Raw genomic sequence first — 27304 nt, 5'->3', positions numbered from 1 at the left:
CTACTTCACCGTCTCGCACGCACCACGACTTTAATTGCATAATGTTTTATTGAAATTAACAACACATAAATAGAAATACAGTGGCAAGCGCAGTGGAAGTACGGAGTAACACGAAGTGCAGTGTTCGACGAAACTATGTACTCTGAGACGTGGTGGGCTTAATTGAGGATTGATTGCCGTTGCTTGATATTCTGCCGCCACTCCGTCAACAACTCCAGGTAAAACTCGTTTCACCGCTGTGGCGATTTCTTGGTATTTAACTGCCGGCGTCTTGCATCTTTCTATGCGTCTGCAGAACATAAAACATAAGATTTAGTTAAAATTTTGGTAACATTCTATCGTGCACAGAAATTAAATATTTGACATGTGGGAATTAAATATGTGAAAGTTGTGAAAACTTCACAATCGGAAGGCTTTACAATGAGGCCCGCAGTGTGGCGTGTCTTGTGAGATTTCTAAAGCAATTTGACTCACCCAACATAAATGCCAACAGAGGATGTGATTTGAATGGGATTTTTGTTTTCCTGCGTCCAACCGCCAAAACAAGATTGAAGAGCCAGGTGTTTTGTCATAAACAGTATTACAGAATTCCGGAAGGTGCCACGAAGTTGGTCAATGTCCATCACTTGGGCAAGTTTTACTTTGTCCTTTTGAAAAGTATCAACATACAAAATGATTGAAATGTAGAGCAGATGTCATTTACAGTGTAAAGCATGCAGACAAAAGCCTCAGTGCATTAGGTAAAAAGAAAGCTCACATTTGGTTTAGTAAGTAGAGCCATCAGATGTTCTTCGTTGACAGCTGATTGCGGCAAAAACTTTTCTGCCACACATGTGTTTTTTTTCTGTCAGAGTTTCCATTCTCTGAATTCGGTCATCAATCCTCCGCATTTCTTCCTTCACCTTTATTGTTTTGTCGATAAGGATGCCAATGTTTTCAGACAGTTCATGCTCCTGTCATTGTGACATTGTGTTTGCTGCTTGGGTGGCAAGAACCTGTTGAAAGTAAACTAAAATAAGCAAATGCACAAGCAAAGGTCCCCAGTCAATTAAAAAACTAGATGAATAATATGTGCCAGTTTTATGCATAAAAATCAGCACAAGGTTTATGGACACCTTTTTTTGCAAGAGAGGTATCGTGGAAGAAGAACTGCTTTCAGTGGATTCGCTCATTAGAATGTCCCTTTCCAGATCAGCAGATCTACATTTTCTTTTCAAACAACGGGCATGTGTGCCTGAAAAGAACAAAATGCATGAAACAAAAATGCACAATTATTTGTCACAAACACACAACTTACTCCCTTCACAAAGAATGGTGGAAGGACATGTCTGCCAAGCTGCATCCGCAGAAATTTCATTTTTCAAGAAGCTTTGTACATCCAAATCGCTGGGTATCCACTTACATGCATTGGCGCCGACCATCCAGCTTTTGGGGATTTTATACAAACAAAATTTTCCATTCTAATGTACTGTGGAAGAAACAAATATACATGCAGATATATCATGTGGCATCAAGCAAATTATTGACAATGAAATGTCCTTTATATGGCAACAGAACACATTTTTAATTTGATCATTAACTTTCAGCAGAAAATAATCACCATTCAAACCACACACTTTGTAAATTCCGACATGTTTTAAGTTGACAAGGTTTTTAAGAAGACGCCAAAAGGCAATATTGCTTTGACAGTTTTTTCGACTGGATATTATGTGGAATTAAGAAACATATAATGGGAAGTTTGGTTTTCATAAAATGCAAATCTTGCAATTTGTTGCATAGGTTTGTACCCAAATTCAAAACTTTTTTTCAAACAACCCAAATAATTTTCAAATTGAAAACAGCCAATGCTTTCCAATGAACCATGTTTTTCATAATCATTACACAAGTGGATCAAACAATGAACATTGTAACTGACAAATGCTTTACCATAAATATGTGAAGATTTGCTAACAAAGTCTTTTAGCATTTGGACACATAACAAAAACTCATGTGTGTTAATGTTTGGCGACAACAAACATCTCGTAGCTAAAGAAAAATGCAGAAAATGACAATACGTTTATGGCACAGCACATTTTTATCTTTCAACAGCACAGCACCACTCCCACATACAGCATAAATAGTCTAAATTCTGTTGCTTTCCAGTAAAGCAAATCAGACAAAGGCCTCGATTTTCTGTTGAACTCAAGCAGTATAAATTCCTTATATTTTGTAAGGTTGTGGTGACGTTAACATGACGACAGTTGAAGAAAGCTTAACTTGCAATTGGCGTGGTTTATCCACCACCAGATTAACAATCGACGCATTACACCCAAACATGCAAGATGCGTATTCACCCTTGATCTGAATTTGAGTCGCAAGTATATCAAACAGAAATACCTGACATAAAACAACTGCTGTCGTAAACCACCTGTAAATTTAGACAAGGTTTCCCGCCGTCAAGTCATTACAACAAACAACTCAGCAATTACGCAGTTAGCCAAGCCTCCTAGCCTGCCCTGCCTGCCTGCTTGTTGTTCATCCAACCATGACGAAGCAGCGCCTCAGCTTCGCTTTGTAATATTTAAAAAAACATTTTAGTTAGCTCGCAAAATCAACAAATATTATGGTAAAAATCACTGACAATAATTTGCCCTGCAAAACTGCATGTGTCACAACCCCACGGCAGAAATCACCAAGAGAGGTACAACCAAACTACCCAAAAATGAAATAAAATCAACTTCATGCTTCTATGCCCACCTTATGACAAAACAATATGATATGTGTGACGCAGCTATACAAGGAAAAACTCCCGCCGACGAAACTCATCTTCAAGCACCGTATTACACTTCAAAATTATTTTGCGCAGGGGGAAATTATGCAAACTTAAGCACGGCGCACCATTCGTAAACCGAACGTATAAGTTTGGCTGACGTCCGAATAAGTGCTGATTGGCCGTGCCAAGCTTAAACGCACTAAACCGATCTTAAACCAAGCTAGGCCCATACTAAGGGGGTAGATAATTTTTGACTGGGTAGTTACATACGTTGTTCAACCGCAAACTCAGTACTGGAGTATCAGCGTTTTCCACTGTATAATAAAGCTTGCAATGAAAAAAAATATTTTTTATCGAAAAGTCATATACTGCAAAATGGAAAAGTGCTGAAATCGCATAGTCACATACGTTGTGCAACCGCAAAAGCAATACTGGAGTATCAGCGTTTACCACTGTATAATAAAGCTTGTACTGAAAAAAAATATTTTTTATCGAAAAGTCATATACTGCAAAATGGACAAGTGCTGAAATCGCATAGTTACATACGTTGTGCAACCGCAAACTCAGTACTGTAGTATCAGCGTTTTCCACTGTATAATAAAGCTTGTACTGAAAAAAAATATTTTTTATCGAAAAGTCATATACTGCAAAATGGACAAGTGCTGAAAGCGCATAGTTACATACGTTGTGCAACCGCAAACGCAATACTGGAGTATCAGCGTTTTCCACTGTATAATAAAGCTTGTAATGAAAAAAAATATTTTTTATCGAAAAGTCATATACTGCAAAATGGACAAGTGCTGAAATCGCATAGTTACATACGTTGTGCAACCGCAAAAGCAATACTGGAGTACCAGCGTTTTTCACTGTATAATAAAGCTTGTACTAAAAAAAAATATTTTTTATCGAAAAGTCATATACTGCAAAATGGACAAGGGCTGAAATCGCATAGTTACATACGTTGTGCAACCGCAAACTCAGTACTGGAGTATCAGCGTTTTCCACTGTATAATAAATTAAAGCTTGTACTGAAAAAAAATATTTTTTATCGAAAAGTCATATACTGCAAAATGGACAAGTGTTGAAATCGCATAGTCACATACGTTGTGCAACCGCAAACTCAGTACTGGAGTATCAGCGTTTTCCACTGTATAATAAAGCTTGTAATGAAAAAAAATATTTTTTATCGAAAAGTCATATACTGCAAAATGGACAAGTGCTGAAATCGCATAGTTACATACGTTGTGCAACCGCAAACGCAATACTGGAGTATTAGCGTTTTCCACTGTATAATAAAGCTTGTAATGAAAAAAAATATTTTTTATCGAAAAGTCATATACTGCAAAATGGACATGTGCTGAAATCGCATGGTTACATACGTTGTGCAACCGCAAACTCAGTGCTGGAGTATCAGCGTTTTCCACTGTATAATAAAGCTTGTACTGAAAAAAAAACATTTTTTATCGAAAAGTCATATACTGCAAAATGGACAAGTGCTGAAATCGCACAGTTACATACGTTGTGCAACCGCAAAAGCAATACTGGAGTATCAGCGTTTACCACTGTATAATAAAGCTTGTACTGAAAAAAAATATTTTTTATCGAAAAGTCATATACTGCAAAATGGACAAGTGCTGAAATCGCATAGTTACATACGTTGTGCAACCGCAAACTCAGTACTGTAGTATCAGCGTTTTCCACTGTATAATAAAGCTTGTACTGAAAAAAAATATTTTTTATCGAAAAGTCATATACTGCAAAATGGACAAGTGCTGAAAGCGCATAGTTACATACGTTGTGCAACCGCAAACGCAATACTGGAGTATCAGCGTTTTCCACTGTATAATAAAGCTTGTAATGAAAAAAAATATTTTTTATCGAAAAGTCATATACTGCAAAATGGACAAGTGCTGAAATCGCATAGTTACATACGTTGTGCAACCGCAAAAGCAATACTGGAGTATCAGCGTTTTCCACTGTATAATAAAGCTTGTAATGAAAAAAAATATTTTTTATCGAAAAGTCATATCCTGCAAAATGGATAAGTGCTGAAAGCGCATACCCAGTCAAAAATTTAGGCACGGCCCTTGTCACTTTATGTCAAGATACGCTTGGCATCAAGCTTGGGCGACGCATGTTCACCGTACTTAAATGTTGGATATATGTTCGGCGTATGTTCTACAATTGAACAAATCCAAGCTTGGCCGAGCGAGCGTTCGCCGTGCGTTTACCGAACATAATGATATTGCCTGGTCACTTTCAAAATATGACTTCATCAAACTCGCTACTTCACCGTCTCGCACGCACCACGACTTTAATTGCATAATGTTTTATTGAAATTAACAACACATAAATAGAAATACAGTGGCAAGCGCAGTGGAAGTACGGAGTAACACGAAGTGCAGTGTTCGACGAAACTATGTACTCTGAGACGTGGTGGGCTTAATTGAGGATTGATTGCCGTTGCTTGATATTCTGCCGCCACTCCGTCAACAACTCCAGGTAAAACTCGTTTCACCGCTGTGGCGATTTCTTGGTATTTAACTGCCGGCGTCTTGCATCTTTCTATGCGTCTGCAGAACATAAAACATAAGATTTAGTTAAAATTTTGGTAACATTCTATCGTGCACAGAAATTAAATATTTGACATGTGGGAATTAAATATGTGAAAGTTGTGAAAACTTCACAATCGGAAGGCTTTACAATGAGGCCCGCAGTGTGGCGTGTCTTGTGAGATTTCTAAAGCAATTTGACTCACCCAACATAAATGCCAACAGAGGATGTGATTTGAATGGGATTTTTGTTTTCCTGCGTCCAACCGCCAAAACAAGATTGAAGAGCCAGGTGTTTTGTCATAAACAGTATTACAGAATTCCGGAAGGTGCCACGAAGTTGGTCAATGTCCATCACTTGGGCAAGTTTTACTTTGTCCTTTTGAAAAGTATCAACATACAAAATGATTGAAATGTAGAGCAGATGTCATTTACAGTGTAAAGCATGCAGACAAAAGCCTCAGTGCATTAGGTAAAAAGAAAGCTCACATTTGGTTTAGTAAGTAGAGCCATCAGATGTTCTTCGTTGACAGCTGATTGCGGCAAAAACTTTTCTGCCACACATGTGTTTTTTTTCTGTCAGAGTTTCCATTCTCTGAATTCGGTCACCAATCCTCCGCATTTCTTCCTTCACCTTTATTGTTTTGTCGATAAGGATGCCAATGTTTTCAGACAGTTCATGCTCCTGTCATTGTGACATTGTGTTTGCTGCTTGGGTGGCAAGAACCTGTTGAAAGTAAACTAAAATAAGCAAATGCACAAGCAAAGGTCCCCAGTCAATTAAAAAACTAGATGAATAATATGTGCCAGTTTTATGCATAAAAATCAGCACAAGGTTTATGGACACCTTTTTTTGCAAGAGAGGTATCGTGGAAGAAGAACTGCTTTCAGTGGATTCGCTCATTAGAATGTCCCTTTCCAGATCAGCAGATCTACATTTTCTTTTCAAACAACGGGCATGTGTGCCTGAAAAGAACAAAATGCATGAAACAAAAATGCACAATTATTTGTCACAAACACACAACTTACTCCCTTCACAAAGAATGGTGGAAGGACATGTCTGCCAAGCTGCATCCGCAGAAATTTCATTTTTCAAGAAGCTTTGTACATCCAAATCGCTGGGTATCCACTTACATGCATTGGCGCCGACCATCCAGCTTTTGGGGATTTTATACAAACAAAATTTTCCATTCTAATGTACTGTGGAAGAAACAAATATACATGCAGATATATCATGTGGCATCAAGCAAATTATTGACAATGAAATGTCCTTTATATGGCAACAGAACACATTTTTAATTTGATCATTAACTTTCAGCAGAAAATAATCACCATTCAAACCACACACTTTGTAAATTCCGACATGTTTTAAGTTGACAAGGTTTTTAAGAAGACGCCAAAAGGCAATATTGCTTTGACAGTTTTTTCGACTGGATATTATGTGGAATTAAGAAACATATAATGGGAAGTTTGGTTTTCATAAAATGCAAATCTTGCAATTTGTTGCATAGGTTTGTACCCAAATTCAAAACTTTTTTTCAAACAACCCAAATAATTTTCAAATTGAAAACAGCCAATGCTTTCCAATGAACCATGTTTTTCATAATCATTACACAAGTGGATCAAACAATGAACATTGTAACTGACAAATGCTTTACCATAAATATGTGAAGATTTGCTAACAAAGTCTTTTAGCATTTGGACACATAACAAAAACTCATGTGTGTTAATGTTTGGCGACAACAAACATCTCGTAGCTAAAGAAAAATGCAGAAAATGACAATACGTTTATGGCACAGCACATTTTTATCTTTCAACAGCACAGCACCACTCCCACATACAGCATAAATAGTCTAAATTCTGTTGCTTTCCAGTAAAGCAAATCAGACAAAGGCCTCGATTTTCTGTTGAACTCAAGCAGTATAAATTCCTTATATTTTGTAAGGTTGTGGTGACGTTAACATGACGACAGTTGAAGAAAGCTTAACTTGCAATTGGCGTGGTTTACCCCACCACCAGATTAACAATCGACGCATTACACCCAAACATGCAAGATGCGTATTCACCCTTGATCTGAATTTGAGTCGCAAGTATATCAAACAGAAATACCTGACATAAAACAACTGCTGTCGTAAACCACCTGTAAATTTAGACAAGGTTTCCCGCCGTCAAGTCATTACAACAAACAACTCAGCAATTACGCAGTTAGCCAAGCCTCCTAGCCTGCCCTGCCTGCCTGCTTGTTGTTCATCCAACCATGACGAAGCAGCGCCTCAGCTTCGCTTTGTAATATTTAAAAAAACATTTTAGTTAGCTCGCAAAATCAACAAATATTATGGTAAAAATCACTGACAATAATTTGCCCTGCAAAACTGCATGTGTCACAACCCCACGGCAGAAATCACCAAGAGAGGTACAACCAAACTACCCAAAAATGAAATAAAATCAACTTCATGCTTCTATGCCCACCTTATGACAAAACAATATGATATGTGTGACGCAGCTATACAAGGAAAAACTCCCGCCGACGAAACTCATCTTCAAGCACCGTATTACACTTCAAAATTATTTTGCGCAGGGGGAAATTATGCAAACTTAAGCACGGCGCACCATTCGTAAACCGAACGTATAAGTTTGGCTGACGTCCGAATAAGTGCTGATTGGCCGTGCCAAGCTTAAACGCACTAAACCGATCTTAAACCAAGCTAGGCCCATACTAAGGGGGTAGATAATTTTTGACTGGGTAGTTACATACGTTGTTCAACCGCAAACTCAGTACTGGAGTATCAGCGTTTTCCACTGTATAATAAAGCTTGCAATGAAAAAAAATATTTTTTATCGAAAAGTCATATACTGCAAAATGGAAAAGTGCTGAAATCGCATAGTCACATACGTTGTGCAACCGCAAAAGCAATACTGGAGTATCAGCGTTTACCACTGTATAATAAAGCTTGTACTGAAAAAAAATATTTTTTATCGAAAAGTCATATACTGCAAAATGGACAAGTGCTGAAATCGCACAGTTACATACGTTGTGCAACCGCAAACTCAGTGCTGGAGTATCAGCGTTTTCCACTGTATAATAAAGCTTGTACTGAAAAAAAAACATTTTTTATCGAAAAGTCATATACTGCAAAATGGACAAGTGCTGAAATCGCACAGTTACATACGTTGTGCAACCGCAAAAGCAATACTGGAGTATCAGCGTTTACCACTGTATAATAAAGCTTGTACTGAAAAAAAATATTTTTTATCGAAAAGTCATATACTGCAAAATGGACAAGTGCTGAAATCGCATAGTTACATACGTTGTGCAACCGCAAACTCAGTACTGTAGTATCAGCGTTTTCCACTGTATAATAAAGCTTGTACTGAAAAAAAATATTTTTTATCGAAAAGTCATATACTGCAAAATGGACAAGTGCTGAAAGCGCATAGTTACATACGTTGTGCAACCGCAAACGCAATACTGGAGTATCAGCGTTTTCCACTGTATAATAAAGCTTGTAATGAAAAAAAATATTTTTTATCGAAAAGTCATATACTGCAAAATGGACAAGTGCTGAAATCGCATAGTTACATACGTTGTGCAACCGCAAAAGCAATACTGGAGTACCAGCGTTTTTCACTGTATAATAAAGCTTGTACTAAAAAAAAATATTTTTTATCGAAAAGTCATATACTGCAAAATGGACAAGGGCTGAAATCGCATAGTTACATACGTTGTGCAACCGCAAACTCAGTACTGGAGTATCAGCGTTTTCCACTGTATAATAAATTAAAGCTTGTACTGAAAAAAAATATTTTTTATCGAAAAGTCATATACTGCAAAATGGACAAGTGTTGAAATCGCATAGTCACATACGTTGTGCAACCGCAAACTCAGTACTGGAGTATCAGCGTTTTCCACTGTATAATAAAGCTTGTAATGAAAAAAAATATTTTTTATCGAAAAGTCATATACTGCAAAATGGACAAGTGCTGAAATCGCATAGTTACATACGTTGTGCAACCGCAAACGCAATACTGGAGTATTAGCGTTTTCCACTGTATAATAAAGCTTGTAATGAAAAAAAATATTTTTTATCGAAAAGTCATATACTGCAAAATGGACATGTGCTGAAATCGCATGGTTACATACGTTGTGCAACCGCAAACTCAGTGCTGGAGTATCAGCGTTTTCCACTGTATAATAAAGCTTGTACTGAAAAAAAAACATTTTTTATCGAAAAGTCATATACTGCAAAATGGACAAGTGCTGAAATCGCACAGTTACATACGTTGTGCAACCGCAAAAGCAATACTGGAGTATCAGCGTTTACCACTGTATAATAAAGCTTGTACTGAAAAAAAATATTTTTTATCGAAAAGTCATATACTGCAAAATGGACAAGTGCTGAAATCGCATAGTTACATACGTTGTGCAACCGCAAACTCAGTACTGTAGTATCAGCGTTTTCCACTGTATAATAAAGCTTGTACTGAAAAAAAATATTTTTTATCGAAAAGTCATATACTGCAAAATGGACAAGTGCTGAAAGCGCATAGTTACATACGTTGTGCAACCGCAAACGCAATACTGGAGTATCAGCGTTTTCCACTGTATAATAAAGCTTGTAATGAAAAAAAATATTTTTTATCGAAAAGTCATATACTGCAAAATGGACAAGTGCTGAAATCGCATAGTTACATACGTTGTGCAACCGCAAAAGCAATACTGGAGTATCAGCGTTTTCCACTGTATAATAAAGCTTGTAATGAAAAAAAATATTTTTTATCGAAAAGTCATATCCTGCAAAATGGATAAGTGCTGAAAGCGCATACCCAGTCAAAAATTTAGGCACGGCCCTTGTCACTTTATGTCAAGATACGCTTGGCATCAAGCTTGGGCGACGCATGTTCACCGTACTTAAATGTTGGATATATGTTCGGCGTATGTTCTACAATTGAACAAATCCAAGCTTGGCCGAGCGAGCGTTCGCCGTGCGTTTACCGAACATAATGATATTGCCTGGTCACTTTCAAAATATGACTTCATCAAACTCGCTACTTCACCGTCTCGCACGCACCACGACTTTAATTGCATAATGTTTTATTGAAATTAACAACACATAAATAGAAATACAGTGGCAAGCGCAGTGGAAGTACGGAGTAACACGAAGTGCAGTGTTCGACGAAACTATGTACTCTGAGACGTGGTGGGCTTAATTGAGGATTGATTGCCGTTGCTTGATATTCTGCCGCCACTCCGTCAACAACTCCAGGTAAAACTCGTTTCACCGCTGTGGCGATTTCTTGGTATTTAACTGCCGGCGTCTTGCATCTTTCTATGCGTCTGCAGAACATAAAACATAAGATTTAGTTAAAATTTTGGTAACATTCTATCGTGCACAGAAATTAAATATTTGACATGTGGGAATTAAATATGTGAAAGTTGTGAAAACTTCACAATCGGAAGGCTTTACAATGAGGCCCGCAGTGTGGCGTGTCTTGTGAGATTTCTAAAGCAATTTGACTCACCCAACATAAATGCCAACAGAGGATGTGATTTGAATGGGATTTTTGTTTTCCTGCGTCCAACCGCCAAAACAAGATTGAAGAGCCAGGTGTTTTGTCATAAACAGTATTACAGAATTCCGGAAGGTGCCACGAAGTTGGTCAATGTCCATCACTTGGGCAAGTTTTACTTTGTCCTTTTGAAAAGTATCAACATACAAAATGATTGAAATGTAGAGCAGATGTCATTTACAGTGTAAAGCATGCAGACAAAAGCCTCAGTGCATTAGGTAAAAAGAAAGCTCACATTTGGTTTAGTAAGTAGAGCCATCAGATGTTCTTCGTTGACAGCTGATTGCGGCAAAAACTTTTCTGCCACACATGTGTTTTTTTTCTGTCAGAGTTTCCATTCTCTGAATTCGGTCACCAATCCTCCGCATTTCTTCCTTCACCTTTATTGTTTTGTCGATAAGGATGCCAATGTTTTCAGACAGTTCATGCTCCTGTCATTGTGACATTGTGTTTGCTGCTTGGGTGGCAAGAACCTGTTGAAAGTAAACTAAAATAAGCAAATGCACAAGCAAAGGTCCCCAGTCAATTAAAAAACTAGATGAATAATATGTGCCAGTTTTATGCATAAAAATCAGCACAAGGTTTATGGACACCTTTTTTTGCAAGAGAGGTATCGTGGAAGAAGAACTGCTTTCAGTGGATTCGCTCATTAGAATGTCCCTTTCCAGATCAGCAGATCTACATTTTCTTTTCAAACAACGGGCATGTGTGCCTGAAAAGAACAAAATGCATGAAACAAAAATGCACAATTATTTGTCACAAACACACAACTTACTCCCTTCACAAAGAATGGTGGAAGGACATGTCTGCCAAGCTGCATCCGCAGAAATTTCATTTTTCAAGAAGCTTTGTACATCCAAATCGCTGGGTATCCACTTACATGCATTGGCGCCGACCATCCAGCTTTTGGGGATTTTATACAAACAAAATTTTCCATTCTAATGTACTGTGGAAGAAACAAATATACATGCAGATATATCATGTGGCATCAAGCAAATTATTGACAATGAAATGTCCTTTATATGGCAACAGAACACATTTTTAATTTGATCATTAACTTTCAGCAGAAAATAATCACCATTCAAACCACACACTTTGTAAATTCCGACATGTTTTAAGTTGACAAGGTTTTTAAGAAGACGCCAAAAGGCAATATTGCTTTGACAGTTTTTTCGACTGGATATTATGTGGAATTAAGAAACATATAATGGGAAGTTTGGTTTTCATAAAATGCAAATCTTGCAATTTGTTGCATAGGTTTGTACCCAAATTCAAAACTTTTTTTCAAACAACCCAAATAATTTTCAAATTGAAAACAGCCAATGCTTTCCAATGAACCATGTTTTTCATAATCATTACACAAGTGGATCAAACAATGAACATTGTAACTGACAAATGCTTTACCATAAATATGTGAAGATTTGCTAACAAAGTCTTTTAGCATTTGGACACATAACAAAAACTCATGTGTGTTAATGTTTGGCGACAACAAACATCTCGTAGCTAAAGAAAAATGCAGAAAATGACAATACGTTTATGGCACAGCACATTTTTATCTTTCAACAGCACAGCACCACTCCCACATACAGCATAAATAGTCTAAATTCTGTTGCTTTCCAGTAAAGCAAATCAGACAAAGGCCTCGATTTTCTGTTGAACTCAAGCAGTATAAATTCCTTATATTTTGTAAGGTTGTGGTGACGTTAACATGACGACAGTTGAAGAAAGCTTAACTTGCAATTGGCGTGGTTTACCCCACCACCAGATTAACAATCGACGCATTACACCCAAACATGCAAGATGCGTATTCACCCTTGATCTGAATTTGAGTCGCAAGTATATCAAACAGAAATACCTGACATAAAACAACTGCTGTCGTAAACCACCTGTAAATTTAGACAAGGTTTCCCGCCGTCAAGTCATTACAACAAACAACTCAGCAATTACGCAGTTAGCCAAGCCTCCTAGCCTGCCCTGCCTGCCTGCTTGTTGTTCATCCAACCATGACGAAGCAGCGCCTCAGCTTCGCTTTGTAATATTTAAAAAAACATTTTAGTTAGCTCGCAAAATCAACAAATATTATGGTAAAAATCACTGACAATAATTTGCCCTGCAAAACTGCATGTGTCACAACCCCACGGCAGAAATCACCAAGAGAGGTACAACCAAACTACCCAAAAATGAAATAAAATCAACTTCATGCTTCTATGCCCACCTTATGACAAAACAATATGATATGTGTGACGCAGCTATACAAGGAAAAACTCCCGCCGACGAAACTCATCTTCAAGCACCGTATTACACTTCAAAATTATTTTGCGCAGGGGGAAATTATGCAAACTTAAGCACGGCGCACCATTCGTAAACCGAACGTATAAGTTTGGCTGACGTCCGAATAAGTGCTGATTGGCCGTGCCAAGCTTAAACGCACTAAACCGATCTTAAACCAAGCTAGGCCCATACTAAGGGGGTAGATAATTTTTGACTGGGTAGTTACATACGTTGTTCAACCGCAAACTCAGTACTGGAGTATCAGCGTTTTCCACTGTATAATAAAGCTTGCAATGAAAAAAAATATTTTTTATCGAAAAGTCATATACTGCAAAATGGAAAAGTGCTGAAATCGCATAGTCACATACGTTGTGCAACCGCAAAAGCAATACTGGAGTATCAGCGTTTACCACTGTATAATAAAGCTTGTACTGAAAAAAAATATTTTTTATCGAAAAGTCATATACTGCAAAATGGACAAGTGCTGAAATCGCACAGTTACATACGTTGTGCAACCGCAAACTCAGTGCTGGAGTATCAGCGTTTTCCACTGTATAATAAAGCTTGTACTGAAAAAAAAACATTTTTTATCGAAAAGTCATATACTGCAAAATGGACAAGTGCTGAAATCGCACAGTCACATACGTTGTGCAACCGCAAAAGCAATACTGGAGTATCAGCGTTTACCACTGTATAATAAAGCTTGTACTGAAAAAAAATATTTTTTATCGAAAAGTCATATACTGCAAAATGGACAAGTGCTGAAATTGCATAGTTACATACGTTGTGCAACCGCAAACTCAGTACTGTAGTATCAGCGTTTTCCACTGTATAATAAAGCTTGTACTGAAAAAAAATATTTTTTATCGAAAAGTCATATACTGCAAAATGGACAAGTGCTGAAAGCGCATAGTTACATACGTTGTGCAACCGCAAACGCAATACTGGAGTATCAGCGTTTTCCACTGTATAATAAAGCTTGTAATGAAAAAAAATATTTTTTATCGAAAAGTCATATACTGCAAAATGGACAAGTGCTGAAATCGCATAGTTACATACGTTGTGCAACCGCAAAAGCAATACTGGAGTACCAGCGTTTTTCACTGTATAATAAAGCTTGTACTAAAAAAAAATATTTTTTATCGAAAAGTCATATACTGCAAAATGGACAAGGGCTGAAATCGCATAGTTACATACGTTGTGCAACCGCAAACTCAGTACTGGAGTATCAGCGTTTTCCACTGTATAATAAATTAAAGCTTGTACTGAAAAAAAATATTTTTTATCGAAAAGTCATATACTGCAAAATGGACAAGTGTTGAAATCGCATAGTCACATACGTTGTGCAACCGCAAACTCAGTACTGGAGTATCAGCGTTTTCCACTGTATAATAAAGCTTGTAATGAAAAAAAATATTTTTTATCGAAAAGTCATATACTGCAAAATGGACAAGTGCTGAAATCGCATAGTTACATACGTTGTGCAACCGCAAACGCAATACTGGAGTATTAGCGTTTTCCACTGTATAATAAAGCTTGTAATGAAAAAAAATATTTTTTATCGAAAAGTCATATACTGCAAAATGGACATGTGCTGAAATCGCATGGTTACATACGTTGTGCAACCGCAAACTCAGTGCTGGAGTATCAGCGTTTTCCACTGTATAATAAAGCTTGTACTGAAAAAAAAACATTTTTTATCGAAAAGTCATATACTGCAAAATGGACAAGTGCTGAAATCGCACAGTTACATACGTTGTGCAACCGCAAAAGCAATACTGGAGTATCAGCGTTTACCACTGTATAATAAAGCTTGTACTGAAAAAAAATATTTTTTATCGAAAAGTCATATACTGCAAAATGGACAAGTGCTGAAATCGCATAGTTACATACGTTGTGCAACCGCAAACTCAGTACTGTAGTATCAGCGTTTTCCACTGTATAATAAAGCTTGTACTGAAAAAAAATATTTTTTATCGAAAAGTCATATACTGCAAAATGGACAAGTGCTGAAAGCGCATAGTTACATACGTTGTGCAACCGCAAACGCAATACTGGAGTATCAGCGTTTTCCACTGTATAATAAAGCTTGTAATGAAAAAAAATATTTTTTATCGAAAAGTCATATACTGCAAAATGGACAAGTGCTGAAATCGCATAGTTACATACGTTGTGCAACCGCAAAAGCAATACTGGAGTATCAGCGTTTTCCACTGTATAATAAAGCTTGTAATGAAAAAAAATATTTTTTATCGAAAAGTCATATCCTGCAAAATGGATAAGTGCTGAAAGCGCATAGTTACATACGTTGTTCAACCGCAAACTCAGTACTGGAGTATCAGCGTTTTCCACTGTATAATAAAGCTTGCAATGAAAAAAAATATTTTTTATCGAAAAGTCATATACTGCAAAATGGAAAAGTGCTGAAATCGCATAGTCACATACGTTGTGCAACCGCAAAAGCAATACTGGAGTATCAGCGTTTACCACTGTATAATAAAGCTTGTACTGAAAAAAAATATTTTTTATCGAAAAGTCATATACTGCAAAATGGACAAGTGCTGAAATCGCACAGTTACATACGTTGTGCAACCGCAAACTCAGTGCTGGAGTATCAGCGTTTTCCACTGTATAATAAAGCTTGTACTGAAAAAAAAACATTTTTTATCGAAAAGTCATATACTGCAAAATGGACAAGTGCTGAAATCGCACAGTTACATACGTTGTTCAACCGCAAACTCAGTACTGGAGTATCAGCGTTTTCCACTGTATAATAAAGCTTGCAATGAAAAAAAATATTTTTTATCGAAAAGTCATATACTGCAAAATGGAAAAGTGCTGAAATCGCATAGTCACATACGTTGTGCAACCGCAAAAGCAATACTGGAGTATCAGCGTTTACCACTGTATAATAAAGCTTGTACTGAAAAAAAATATTTTTTATCGAAAAGTCATATACTGCAAAATGGACAAGTGCTGAAATCGCACAGTTACATACGTTGTGCAACCGCAAACTCAGTGCTGGAGTATCAGCGTTTTCCACTGTATAATAAAGCTTGTACTGAAAAAAAAACATTTTTTATCGAAAAGTCATATACTGCAAAATGGACAAGTGCTGAAATCGCACAGTTACATACGTTGTGCAACCGCAAAAGCAATACTGGAGTATCAGCGTTTACCACTGTATAATAAAGCTTGTACTGAAAAAAAATATTTTTTATCGAAAAGTCATATACTGCAAAATGGACAAGTGCTGAAATCGCATAGTTACATACGTTGTGCAACCGCAAACTCAGTACTGTAGTATCAGCGTTTTCCACTGTATAATAAAGCTTGTACTGAAAAAAAATATTTTTTATCGAAAAGTCATATACTGCAAAATGGACAAGTGCTGAAAGCGCATAGTTACATACGTTGTGCAACCGCAAACGCAATACTGGAGTATCAGCGTTTTCCACTGTATAATAAAGCTTGTAATGAAAAAAAATATTTTTTATCGAAAAGTCATATACTGCAAAATGGACAAGTGCTGAAATCGCATAGTTACATACGTTGTGCAACCGCAAAAGCAATACTGGAGTACCAGCGTTTTTCACTGTATAATAAAGCTTGTACTAAAAAAAAATATTTTTTATCGAAAAGTCATATACTGCAAAATGGACAAGGGCTGAAATCGCATAGTTACATACGTTGTGCAACCGCAAACTCAGTACTGGAGTATCAGCGTTTTCCACTGTATAATAAATTAAAGCTTGTACTGAAAAAAAATATTTTTTATCGAAAAGTCATATACTGCAAAATGGACAAGTGTTGAAATCGCATAGTCACATACGTTGTGCAACCGCAAACTCAGTACTGGAGTATCAGCGTTTTCCACTGTATAATAAAGCTTGTAATGAAAAAAAATATTTTTTATCGAAAAGTCATATACTGCAAAATGGACAAGTGCTGAAATCGCATAGTTACATACGTTGTGCAACCGCAAACGCAATACTGGAGTATTAGCGTTTTCCACTGTATAATAAAGCTTGTAATGAAAAAAAATATTTTTTATCGAAAAGTCATATACTGCAAAATGGACATGTGCTGAAATCGCATGGTTACATACGTTGTGCAACCGCAAACTCAGTGCTGGAGTATCAGCGTTTTCCACTGTATAATAAAGCTTGTACTGAAAAAAAAACATTTTTTATCGAAAAGTCATATACTGCAAAATGGACAAGTGCTGAAATCGCACAGTTACATACGTTGTGCAACCGCAAAAGCAATACTGGAGTATCAGCGTTTACCACTGTATAATAAAGCTTGTACTGAAAAAAAATATTTTTTATCGAAAAGTCATATACTGCAAAATGGACAAGTGCTGAAATCGCATAGTTACATACGTTGTGCAACCGCAAACTCAGTACTGTAGTATCAGCGTTTTCCACTGTATAATAAAGCTTGTACTGAAAAAAAATATTTTTTATCGAAAAGTCATATACTGCAAAATGGACAAGTGCTGAAAGCGCATAGTTACATACGTTGTGCAACCGCAAACGCAATACTGGAGTATCAGCGTTTTCCACTGTATAATAAAGCTTGTAATGAAAAAAAATATTTTTTATCGAAAAGTCATATACTGCAAAATGGACAAGTGCTGAAATCGCATAGTTACATACGTTGTGCAACCGCAAAAGCAATACTGGAGTACCAGCGTTTTTCACTGTATAATAAAGCTTGTACTAAAAAAAAATATTTTTTATCGAAAAGTCATATACTGCAAAATGGACAAGGGCTGAAATCGCATAGTTACATACGTTGTGCAACCGCAAACTCAGTACTGGAGTATCAGCGTTTTCCACTGTATAATAAATTAAAGCTTGTACTGAAAAAAAATATTTTTTATCGAAAAGTCATATACTGCAAAATGGACAAGTGTTGAAATCGCATAGTCACATACGTTGTGCAACCGCAAACTCAGTACTGGAGTATCAGCGTTTTCCACTGTATAATAAAGCTTGTAATGAAAAAAAATATTTTTTATCGAAAAGTCATATACTGCAAAATGGACAAGTGCTGAAATCGCATAGTTACATACGTTGTGCAACCGCAAACGCAATATTGGAGTATTAGCGTTTTCCACTGTATAATAAAGCTTGTAATGAAAAAAAATATTTTTTATCGAAAAGTCATATACTGCAAAATGGACATGTGCTGAAATCGCATGGTTACATACGTTGTGCAACCGCAAACTCAGTACTGGAGTATCAGCGTTTTCCACTGTATAATAAAGCTTGTAATGAAAAAAAATATTTTTTATCGAAAAGTCATATACTGCAAAATGGACAAGTGCTGAAATCGCATGGTTACATACGTTGTGCAACCGCAAAAGCAATACTGGAGTATCAGCGTTTTCCACTGTATAATAAAGCTTGTAATGAAAAAAAATATTTTTTATCGAAAAGTCATATCCTGCAAAATGGATAAGTGCTGAAAGCGCATAAGTTACATACGTTGTTCAACCGCAAACTCAGTACTGGAGTATCAGCGTTTTCCACTGTATAATAAAGCTTGCAATGAAAAAAAATATTTTTTATCGAAAAGTCATATACTGCAAAATGGACAAGTGCTGAAATCGCACAGTCACATACGTTGTGCAACCGCAAAAGCAATACTGGAGTATCAGCGTTTACCACTGTATAATAAAGCTTGTACTGAAAAAAAATATTTTTTATCGAAAAGTCATATACTGCAAAATGGACAAGTGCTGAAATCGCATAGTTACATACGTTGTGCAACCGCAAAAGCAATACTGGAGTACCAGCGTTTTTCACTGTATAATAAAGCTTGTACTAAAAAAAAATATTTTTTATCGAAAAGTCATATACTGCAAAATGGACAAGGTCTGAAATCGCATAGTTACATACGTTGTGCAACCGCAAACTCAGTACTGGAGTATCAGCGTTTTCCACTGTATAATAAATTAAAGCTTGTACTGAAAAAAAATATTTTTTATCGAAAAGTCATATACTGCAAAATGGACAAGTGTTGAAATCGCATAGTCACATACGTTGTGCAACCGCAAACTCAGTACTGGAGTATCAGCGTTTTCCACTGTATAATAAAGCTTGTAATGAAAAAAAATATTTTTTATCGAAAAGTCATATACTGCAAAATGGACAAGTGCTGAAATCGCATAGTTACATACGTTGTGCAACCGCAAACGCAATACTGGAGTATTAGCGTTTTCCACTGTATAATAAAGCTTGTAATGAAAAAAAATATTTTTTATCGAAAAGTCATATACTGCAAAATGGACATGTGCTGAAATCGCATGGTTACATACGTTGTGCAACCGCAAACTCAGTACTGGAGTATCAGCGTTTTCCACTGTATAATAAAGCTTGTAATGAAAAAAAATATTTTTTATCGAAAAGTCATATACTGCAAAATGGACAAGTGCTGAAATCGCATGGTTACATACGTTGTGCAACCGCAAAAGCAATACTGGAGTATCAGCGTTTTCCACTGTATAATAAAGCTTGTAATGAAAAAAAATATTTTTTATCGAAAAGTCATATCCTGCAAAATGGATAAGTGCTGAAAGCGCATAAGTTACATACGTTGTTCAACCGCAAACTCAGTACTGGAGTATCAGCGTTTTCCACTGTATAATAAAGCTTGCAATGAAAAAAAATATTTTTTATCGAAAAGTCATATACTGCAAAATGGACAAGTGCTGAAATCGCACAGTCACATACGTTGTGCAACCGCAAAAGCAATACTGGAGTATCAGCGTTTACCACTGTATAATAAAGCTTGTACTGAAAAAAAATATTTTTTATCGAAAAGTCATATACTGCAAAATGGACAAGTGCTGAAATCCCACAGTTACATACGTTGTGCAACCGCAAACTCAGTGCTGGAGTATCAGCGTTTTCCACTGTATAATAAAGCTTGTACTGAAAAAAAAACATTTTTTATCGAAAAGTCATATACTGCAAAATGGACAAGTGCTGAAATCGCACAGTTACATACGTTGTGCAACCGCAAAAGCAATACTGGAGTATCAGCGTTTACCACTGTATAATAAAGCTTGTACTGAAAAAAAATATTTTTTATCGAAAAGTCATATACTGCAAAATGGACAAGTGCTGAAATCGCACAGTCACATACGTTGTGCAACCGCAAAAGCAATACTGGAGTATCAGCGTTTACCACTGTATAATAAAGCTTGTACTGAAAAAAAATATTTTTTATCGAAAAGTCATATACTGCAAAATGGACAAGTGCTGAAATCGCACAGTTACATACGTTGTGCAACCGCAAACTCAGTGCTGGAGTATCAGCGTTTTCCACTGTATAATAAAGCTTGTACTGAAAAAAAAACATTTTTTATCGAAAAGTCATATACTGCAAAATGGACAAGTGCTGAAATCGCACAGTTACATACGTTGTGCAACCGCAAAAGCAATACTGGAGTATCAGCGTTTACCACTGTATAATAAAGCTTGTACTGAAAAAAAATATTTTTTATCGAAAAGTCATATACTGCAAAATGGACAAGTGCTGAAATCGCATAGTTACATACGTTGTGCAACCGCAAACTCAGTACTGGAGTATCAGCGTTTTCCACTGTATAATAAAGCTTGTACTGAAAAAAAATATTTTTTATCGAAAAGTCATATACTGCAAAATGGACAAGTGCTGAAAGCGCATAGTTACATACGTTGTGCAACCGCAAACGCAATACTGGAGTATCAGCGTTTTCCACTGTATAATAAAGCTTGTAATGAAAAAAAATATTTTTTATCGAAAAGTCATATACTGCAAAATGGACAAGTGCTGAAATCGCATAGTTACATACGTTGTGCAACCGCAAAAGCAATACTGGAGTACCAGCGTTTTTCACTGTATAATAAAGCTTGTACTAAAAAAAAATATTTTTTATCGAAAAGTCATATACTGCAAAATGGACAAGGTCTGAAATCGCATAGTTACATACGTTGTGCAACCGCAAACTCAGTACTGGAGTATCAGCGTTTTCCACTGTATAATAAATTAAAGCTTGTACTGAAAAAAAATATTTTTTATCGAAAAGTCATATACTGCAAAATGGACAAGTGTTGAAATCGCATAGTCACATACGTTGTGCAACCGCAAACTCAGTACTGGAGTATCAGCGTTTTCCACTGTATAATAAAGCTTGTAATGAAAAAAAATATTTTTTATCTAAAAGTCATATACTGCAAAATGGACAAGTGCTGAAATCGCATAGTTACATACGTTGTGCAACCGCAAACGCAATACTGGAGTATTAACGTTTTCCACTGTATAATAAAGCTTGTAATGAAAAAAAATATTTTTTATCGAAAAGTCATATACTGCAAAATGGACATGTGCTGAAATCGCATGGTTACATACGTTGTGCAACCGCAAACTCAGTACTGGAGTATCAGCGTTTTCCACTGTATAATAAAGCTTGTAATGAAAAAAAATATTTTTTATCGAAAAGTCATATACTGCAAAATGGACAAGTGCTGAAATCGCATGGTTACATACGTTGTGCAACCGCAAAAGCAATACTGGAGTATCAGCGTTTTCCACTGTATAATAAAGCTTGTAATGAAAAAAAATATTTTTTATCGAAAAGTCATATACTGCAAAATGGACAAGTGCTGAAATCGCACAGTCACATACGTTGTGCAACCGCAAAAGCAATACTGGAGTATCAGCGTTTACCACTGTATAATAAAGCTTGTACTGAAAAAAAATATTTTTTATCGAAAAGTCATATACTGCAAAATGGACAAGTGCTGAAATCGCACAGTTACATACGTTGTGCAACCGCAAACTCAGTGCTGGAGTATCAGCGTTTTCCACTGTATAATAAAGCTTGTACTGAAAAAAAAACATTTTTTATCGAAAAGTCATATACTGCAAAATGGACAAGTGCTGAAATCGCACAGTTACATACGTTGTGCAACCGCAAAAGCAATACTGGAGTATCAGCGTTTACCACTGTATAATAAAGCTTGTACTGAAAAAAAATATTTTTTATCGAAAAGTCATATACTGCAAAATGGACAAGTGCTGAAATCGCATAGTTACATACGTTGTGCAACCGCAAACTCAGTACTGGAGTATCAGCGTTTTCCACTGTATAATAAAGCTTGTACTGAAAAAAAATATTTTTTATCGAAAAGTCATATACTGCAAAATGGACAAGTGCTGAAAGCGCATAGTTACATACGTTGTGCAACCGCAAACGCAATACTGGAGTATCAGCGTTTTCCACTGTATAATAAAGCTTGTAATGAAAAAAAATATTTTTTATCGAAAAGTCATATACTGCAAAATGGACAAGTGCTGAAATCGCATAGTTACATACGTTGTGCAACCGCAAAAGCAATACTGGAGTACCAGCGTTTTTCACTGTATAATAAAGCTTGTACTAAAAAAAAATATTTTTTATCGAAAAGTCATATAGTGCAAAATGGACAAGGGCTGAAATCGCATGGTTACATACGTTGTGCAACCGCAAACTCAGTACTGGAGTATCAGCGTTTTCCACTGTATAATAAAGCTTGTACTGAAAAAAAATATTTTTTATCGAAAAGTCATATACTGCAAAATGGACAAGTGTTGAAATCGCATAGTCACATACGTTGTGCAACCGCAAACTCAGTACTGGAGTATCAGCGTTTTCCACTGTATAATAAAGCTTGTAATGAAAAAAAATATTTTTTATCGAAAAGTCATATACTGCAAAATGGACAAGTGCTGAAATCGCATAGTTACACACGTTGTGCAACCGCAAACGCAATACTGGAGTATTAGCGTTTTCCACTGTATAATAAAGCTTGTAATGAAAAAAAATATTTTTTATCGAAAAGTCATATACTGCAAAATGGACATGTGCTGAAATCGCATGGTTACATACGTTGTGCAACCGCAAACTCAGTACTGGAGTATCAGCGTTTTCCACTGTATAATAAAGCTTGTAATGAAAAAAAATATTTTTTATCGAAAAGTCATATACTGCAAAATGGACAAGTGCTGAAATCGCATGGTTACATACGTTGTGCAACCGCAAAAGCAATACTGTAGTATCAGCGTTTTCCACTGTATAATAAAGCTTGTAATGAAAAAAAATATTTTTTATCGAAAAGTCATATCCTGCAAAATGGATAAGTGCTGAAAGCGCATAGTTACATACGTTGTTCAACCGAAAACTCAGTACTGGAGTATCAGCGTTTTCCACTGTATAATAAAGCTTGCAATGAAAAAAAATATTTTTTATCGAAAAGTCATATACTGCAAAATGGACAAGTGCTGAAATCGCATAGTTACATACGTTGTGCAACCGCAAAAGCAATACTGGAGTACCAGCGTTTTTCACTGTATAATAAAGCTTGTACTAAAAAAAAATATTTTTTATCGAAAAGTCATATACTGCAAAATGGACAAGGGCTGAAATCGCATAGTTACATACGTTGTGCAACCGCAAACTCAGTACTGGAGTATCAGCGTTTTCCACTGTATAATAAAGCTTGTAATGAAAAAAAATATTTTTTATCGAAAAGTCATATACTGCAAAATGGACAAGTGCTGAAATCGCATAGTTACATACGTTGTGCAACCGCAAACGCAATACTGGAGTATTAGCGTTTTCCACTGTATAATAAAGCTTGTAATGAAAAAAAATATTTTTTATCGAAAAGTCATATACTGCAAAATGGACATGTGCTGAAATCGCATGGTTACATACGTTGTGCAACCGCAAACTCAGTACTGGAGTATCAGCGTTTTCCACTGTATAATAAAGCTTGTAATGAAAAAAAATATTTTTTATCGAAAAGTCATATACTGCAAAATGGACAAGTGCTGAAATCGCATGGTTACATACGTTGTGCAACCGCAAAAGCAATACTGGAGTATCAGCGTTTTCCACTGTATAATAAAGCTTGTAATGAAAAAAAATATTTTTTATCGAAAAGTCATATCCTGCAAAATGGATAAGTGCTGAAAGCGCATATAGTTACATACGTTGTTCAACCGCAAACTCAGTACTGGAGTATCAGCGTTTTCCACTGTATAATAAAGCTTGCAATGAAAAAAAATATTTTTTATCGAAAAGTCATATACTGCAAAATGGACAAGTGCTGAAATCGCACAGTCACATACGTTGTGCAACCGCAAAAGCAATACTGGAGTATCAGCGTTTACCACTGTATAATAAAGCTTGTACTGAAAAAAAATATTTTTTATCGAAAAGTCATATACTGCAAAATGGACAAGTGCTGAAATCGCACAGTTACATACGTTGTGCAACCGCAAACTCAGTGCTGGAGTATCAGCGTTTTCCACTGTATAATAAAGCTTGTACTGAAAAAAAAACATTTTTTATCGAAAAGTCATATACTGCAAAATGGACAAGTGCTGAAATCGCACAGTTACATACGTTGTGCAACCGCAAAAGCAATACTGGAGTATCAGCGTTTACCACTGTATAATAAAGCTTGTACTGAAAAAAAATATTTTTTATCGAAAAGTCATATACTGCAAAATGGACAAGTGCTGAAATCGCATAGTTACATACGTTGTGCAACCGCAAACGCAATACTGGAGTATTAGCGTTTTCCACTGTATAATAAAGCTTGTAATGAAAAAAAATATTTTTTATCGAAAAGTCATATACTGCAAAATGGACATGTGCTGAAATCGCATGGTTACATACGTTGTGCAACCGCAAACTCAGTACTGGAGTATCAGCGTTTTCCACTGTATAATAAAGCTTGTAATGAAAAAAAATATTTTTTATCGAAAAGTCATATACTGCAAAATGGACAAGTGCTGAAATCGCATGGTTACATACGTTGTGCAACCGCAAAAGCAATACTGGAGTATCAGCGTTTTCCACTGTATAATAAAGCTTGTAATGAAAAAAAATATTTTTTATCGAAAAGTCATATCCTGCAAAATGGATAAGTGCTGAAAGCGCATATAGTTACATACGTTGTTCAACCGCAAACTCAGTACTGGAGTATCAGCGTTTTCCACTGTATAATAAAGCTTGCAATGAAAAAAAATATTTTTTATCGAAAAGTCATATACTGCAAAATGGACAAGTGCTGAAATCGCACAGTCACATACGTTGTGCAACCGCAAAAGCAATACTGGAGTATCAGCGTTTACCACTGTATAATAAAGCTTGCAATGAAAAAAAATATTTTTTATCGAAAAGTCATATACTGCAAAATGGACAAGTGCTGAAATCGCACAGTCACATACGTTGTGCAACCGCAAAAGCAATACTGGAGTATCAGCGTTTACCACTGTATAATAAAGCTTGTACTGAAAAAAAATATTTTTTATCGAAAAGTCATATACTGCAAAATGGACAAGTGCTGAAATCGCACAGTTACATACGTTGTGCAACCGCAAACTCAGTGCTGGAGTATCAGCGTTTTCCACTGTATAATAAAGCTTGTACTGAAAAAAAAACATTTTTTATCGAAAAGTCATATACTGCAAAATGGACAAGTGCTGAAATCGCACAGTTACATACGTTGTGCAACCGCAAAAGCAATACTGGAGTATCAGCGTTTACCACTGTATAATAAAGCTTGTACTGAAAAAAAATATTTTTTATCGAAAAGTCATATACTGCAAAATGGACAAGTGCTGAAATCGCATAGTTACATACGTTGTGCAACCGCAAACGCAATACTGGAGTATTAGCGTTTTCCACTGTATAATAAAGCTTGTAATGAAAAAAAATATTTTTTATCGAAAAGTCATATACTGCAAAATGGACATGTGCTGAAATCGCATGGTTACATACGTTGTGCAACCGCAAACTCAGTACTGGAGTATCAGCGTTTTCCACTGTATAATAAAGCTTGTAATGAAAAAAAATATTTTTTATCGAAAAGTCATATACTGCAAAATGGACAAGTGCTGAAATCGCATGGTTACATACGTTGTGCAACCGCAAAAGCAATACTGGAGTATCAGCGTTTTCCACTGTATAATAAAGCTTGTAATGAAAAAAAATATTTTTTATCGAAAAGTCATATCCTGCAAAATGGATAAGTGCTGAAAGCGCATACCCAGTCAAAAATTTAGGCACGGCTAAGTGCTGAAAGCGCATACGCTTGGCATCAAGCTTGGGCGACGCATGTTCACCGTACTTAAATGTTGGATATATGTTCGGCGTATGTTCTACAATTGAACAAATCCAAGCTTGGCCGAGCGAGCGTTCGCCGTGCGTTTACCGAACATAATGATATTGCCTGGTCACTTTCAAAATATGACCTCATCAAACTCGCTACTTCACCGTCTCGCACGCACCACGACTTTAATTGCATAATGTTTTATTGAAATTAACAACACATAAATAGAAATACAGTGGCAAGCGCAGTGGAAGTACGGAGTAACACGAAGTGCAGTGTTCGACGAAACTATGTACTCTGAGACGTGGTGGGCTTAATTGAGGATTGATTGCCGTTGCTTGATATTCTGCCGCCACTCCGTCAACAACTCCAGGTAAAACTCGTTTCACCGCTGTGGCGATTTCTTGGTATTTAACTGCCGGCGTCTTGCATCTTTCTATGCGTCTGCGGAACATAAAACATAAGATTTAGTTAAAATGTTGGTAACATTCTATCGTGCACAGAAATTAAATATTTGACATGTGGGAATTAAATATGTGAAAGTTGTGAAAACTTCACAATCGGAAGGCTTTACAATGAGGCCCGCAGTGTGGCGTGTCTTGTGAGATTTCTAAAGCAATTTGACTCACCCAACATAAATGCCAACAGAGGATGTGATTTGAATGGGATTTTTGTTTTCCTGCGTCCAACCGCCAAAACAAGATTGAAGAGCCAGGTGTTTTGTCATAAACAGTATTACAGAATTCCGGAAGGTGCCACGAAGTTGGTCAATGTCCATCACTTGGGCAAGTTTTACTTTGTCCTTTTGAAAAGTATCAACATACAAAATGATTGAAATGTAGAGCAGATGTCATTTACAGTGTAAAGCATGCAGACAAAAGCCTCAGTGCATTAGGTAAAAAGAAAGCTCACATTTGGTTTAGTAAGTAGAGCCATCAGATGTTCTTCGTTGACAGCTGATTGCGGCAAAAACTTTTCTGCCACACATGTGTTTTTTTTCT

The 27304-nt window shown here is 36.3% G+C and overlaps 1 protein-coding gene across 1 annotated transcript; it reads right to left on the bottom strand.

Annotated features, from left to right (window-relative positions):
* On the bottom strand, nucleotides 1-27081 carry LOC145914478 (uncharacterized). Its single transcript, XM_083002305.1, has 9 exons — nucleotides 26933-27081; nucleotides 26519-26747; nucleotides 10825-10997; nucleotides 10411-10639; nucleotides 5511-5683; nucleotides 5097-5325; nucleotides 475-647; nucleotides 80-289; nucleotides 1-28 (listed from the first exon to the last, which is right to left on the bottom strand). Exons 1-9 carry the CDS (start codon nucleotides 27079-27081, stop codon nucleotides 1-3), a joined length of 1593 nt encoding a protein of 530 aa, XP_082858431.1.
* Nucleotides 27082-27304: the final 223 nt, after the last annotated feature.

This window comes from Ascidia mentula, chromosome 9 (assembly GCF_947561715.1).
Source record: "Ascidia mentula chromosome 9, kaAscMent1.1, whole genome shotgun sequence".
Classification (NCBI taxonomy): Eukaryota; Metazoa; Chordata; class Ascidiacea; order Phlebobranchia; family Ascidiidae; genus Ascidia; species Ascidia mentula.
This window is presented reverse-complemented; position numbering and strand designations above follow the sequence as displayed.